The sequence below is a fragment of the Corylus avellana genome, chromosome ca8 (genome assembly GCF_901000735.1).
Source record: "Corylus avellana chromosome ca8, CavTom2PMs-1.0".
NCBI lineage: Eukaryota > Viridiplantae > Streptophyta > Magnoliopsida > Fagales > Betulaceae > Corylus > Corylus avellana.
In genome coordinates this window covers 1,476,413-1,480,157 of record NC_081548.1, presented here as the reverse complement: position 1 = coordinate 1,480,157, position 3,745 = coordinate 1,476,413, and the positions used below count along the sequence as shown (strand labels likewise).

At 38.4% G+C, this 3,745-nt stretch overlaps 1 protein-coding gene across 1 annotated transcript; it reads left to right on the top strand.

Moving 5' to 3' along the window:
* Nucleotides 1-1,349: 1,349 nt before the first annotated feature.
* On the top strand, nucleotides 1,350-2,509 carry LOC132190108 (protein ENHANCED DISEASE RESISTANCE 2-like). The gene has a single exon (XM_059604995.1). It carries the CDS (start codon nucleotides 1,396-1,398, stop codon nucleotides 2,338-2,340), a length of 945 nt encoding a protein of 314 aa, XP_059460978.1. The 5' UTR covers nucleotides 1,350-1,395; the 3' UTR covers nucleotides 2,341-2,509.
* Nucleotides 2,510-3,745: the final 1,236 nt, after the last annotated feature.

Here is a 3,745-nt window from a genome sequence, read left to right as displayed (position 1 = left end):
ATATATATATATATACAAATAGAATATGTTAGGTGAATATGTAAAGGATGATAGATTTTAGGTTCTAAGAGAACCTAGACCTTAGATTCTAAGGAAACTTATACATTTTAGATTTTGAGAAAACCTAAAATCATTTTCAAACGCAAGGTGTGAGATTAATTTTTTGATTTCTTTTTGTTAAAATATCATCATTTAAATAGGAACATTACAACGACTTAGACTTTGAGTAGAACTCTTACACTTATTTGGAGATAAACCCATAGAACGATAACTAATGCAATACTGACTCTAAAATAAATAACTAAATAATTGAAATACAAAAATCTTAAAATCTAGACCTTAGATTCTAAGGTTCGGGAACCTAAACATTTTAGATTTTGAGGAAGCCTAAAAATCTTTTCTCAAACTTAAGGTTTGGGATTAATTGCTTAATTTATTAATGAGTTTGATGTCTTTAAATAGATAATTACAATGCATAGTAAAAATAAAAGAATAAGTACAATAAACTACTCAAATGATAATACTTATTTCTAATATTTAAATTATAGTCCATAATTCGAATGTTATCTATATAGATAACATATTATCATAAGGTATTCTAATCCTAAAATACCTCTATTATTAGACCCCTAACAAAATCTTCATCATAGAATTATCTTAAAAGATTTTAACCCAATAATTAATGTTTTCAAAGGACAAAGTTTTCTTTCTAACATAGTTGAAGGAAAGTTTTATAATTTAGGGTCTATTTGAGATTGTGTTTGAGGAGTCTAAAACTGCTTTTAGCACTTAAAAAATTCATTTAAAGAAAAAAGTATTCGTTTGGTAAAAAAATTAAAAGCACTTTTAAGAGTTTAAAAAGCCTAAAAATTGCCAAAATGTACTTTTGACAAAAGCTTAAAAATAAAGCTTTTGCTTAAAAATTCTTTTTGACTTAAAAGTTCTATTTCTCAAACACAATTCTAAACATGTTTTTAGTTTATTATAAGTTGATAAACTAAATTTCTTTTTTCTTCATTTTTGGAATTAGATAATAAGTCTATTTTATTTTATTAAATCCTTAATTTTGGTAGGAAAAGCCAAAAGCTCTCCATGTTTTTTTTTTTTTTTTTTTATAAGTAAAAGCTCTACATGTTTTTTTTTAATTGCCGGACAAGTGTGGGAAATGCAAATAAAAAGGCAAAGCCATCATAATAGACTTTTTGCAACGAAAATTAGCTGTCCCATGTTAAAGGGCGGAGGGCTCTCTCGTAGTTACCTCCAAATACAGGGGTACTTTTTTGCCCCTCCTTTATTATACAATATACACCACCACATCCTTCGCTTCCAAGACTCTTCGATCCCTCAACAATCGAGAGAGTCCTTTAAGAGAGAGAGAGAGAGTGTGTTTGTGACATGAACATGTGCCCTACGAAGCAAAAGCATCGGAGCTCCGGTGGCCGGGCTTCCAAATCTGGTGAGCACACTACGACGAAGACCACCAACGCGACCACCGGGATGGAGTGGAAGTCGGAGGCCATCCATGGCGGATCCCTTCGCCACGTGGACCTCCACACGGGAACCAACGGCTGGGCCTCGCCGCCCGGCGACCTCTTCTCACTCCGCTCCAAGCAGTACCTGACCAAGCGGATCAAATCCCCCGCAGGTGAGTACCTCCTCTCGCCGGTTGGCATGGACTGGTTGAAATCGACCGCCAAGCTCGACAACGTACTCGCGCGGCCCGATAACCGCGTGTTCCACGCGCTCCGTAAGGCTCAGGCTCTAGGCAGGTCCCTCAAGAGCTTCATTCTAGCTGTGAACCTCCAGGTCCCCGGGAAGGACCACCACAGCGCCGTGTTCTACTTCGCCGCAGAGGAACCTATCCCCGCCGGCTCTCTCCTCTACCGGTTTGTCAACGGCGACGACTCGTTCCGGAACCAGCGGTTCAAGATCGTGAACCGGATCGTCAAAGGACCTTGGATCGTGAAAAAGGCGGTTGGGAACTACAGCGCGTGCTTGCTAGGCAAGGCCTTGACGTGTAATTACCATAGAGCACCTAACTACTTGGAGATCGACGTCGACATCGGGAGCTCGGCGATCGCGAGCGCGATTCTGCACCTCGCGCTGGGGTACGTGACGAGCGTGACGATCGACATGGGGTTCGTGGTGGAGGCGCAGGCGGAGGAAGAGCTGCCGGAGAGGCTTCTAGGCGCGGTTAGGGTTTGCCAGATGGAAATGTCATCGGCCACCGTGGTCGACGCGCCGCACGCTCCGGCAATGGCCCGTGGGTTGAGTTTTGCCAAGGTGAACCACCGCCAGTCCGGCGATTATGACGATGATGGTGAAAACGGAAATATTTAAATTCATCATAAATTTAGCGTTAATGATTTGTTAACTTTTTTGGAATTTTCACGGGGGTTAATGTAATCTTAGTCCCTTTTTTATTTAATGGGGATCGGTGGTTTAGAATCTGTAGATAATAAATGGTAAAAAAAATTATATATATATTGCAATGCGCTGTTTTCCTTCATTTCTTTCTCTTCTCTGGAAAAATGTAGTGTTATTCTGCTGACTGCTGTATTGGAAAATGTGGTCTGTGTTGATGATTGGTCGAGTGCGTCAGGGCCTCAGGGACAAATCCCTGAAAAAGAAGGGAGTGATTTTGTCGTGTGCTTTAGTGAATAATTATTGGTGCTCTTTTTGTATAAAAGTAAACAGTAGAAATTACTCCGGTAAAAAAATATTACTACTACTTCTTTCTCAAGTTTAATGCTTTCACTATCTACTATAATATTAACTGTAAAATTGGATTAGAATGTGTGGTGTAGATTTGATAATTTTTGTTGGGCGGCGGTGGCGGGTGACTTGGTGGGGACGATGACTGTGCAGATTTTGGTGGTGGGTTCACTTTTTTGTGTGTGTGTGTAAAACGCATCATTTTGGCCAAAGGCTTAGGGTATAGCATTCCATGTACGACTAAAATCCCTTTTGTCTCCACCTCAAAAAAATAAAAAGAAGAAAAAAGAAAAACCCTTTTGTCTCTAGGCGTTTTCTATAAGGACATGTTTTAAGGTGTAGGCCTCAAAACAAAAAGAAGAGTTTGAAAGAGGGTGATCTATTTCAGAGCTGATGATGGTGTTTCTGGTATTTGAAAAAATTGTTGTGTGATATATATATTCCAAATCTCATGATTTTGGAAGCTTGATTTTTCATGTCTAGTTACCATGATTGTAATTAACGGATAATTTGACTTATTCCATCTCAAAATTTGTTTTTTTTATTAGAATATTAAGCTTAAGATAACCTAGATTTGGAAAGAATATGGTAAATCATCCCAAGTTTTGCATGAAATGTTTGGAAGTAACTAGTTTGACATCATATATTAGATTAAAATACATTTGGGTTCCTCTAAATGTTAAATAATCTACAATCCTTTGTCCAAAGTGCGAGGAACAAGAAAAATTGTAGTGGACGGCGAGATGTGACTTATCGGAGCAACTTGTTCGGAAGAATGTGCCTCTTGTTCGGAAGAATGTGCCTCTTGTTCGGGCAGGAGGACCCCACATATTAAAGCGCTCTCACAACCTTCTACTTGATTTCGGATTTGGATCCACTGAAATTCTTAGGGAATTTTACTTTTTAAAATTTCAGATTTAGGCTGTTCATTTTTCATCCAATGGTCATTGTTCTGCCACGTGTCCTACTACTAATAAAATAATAAATCTTTATTATTTTATTAGTAGTGGGACACGTGGCAGAACAATGA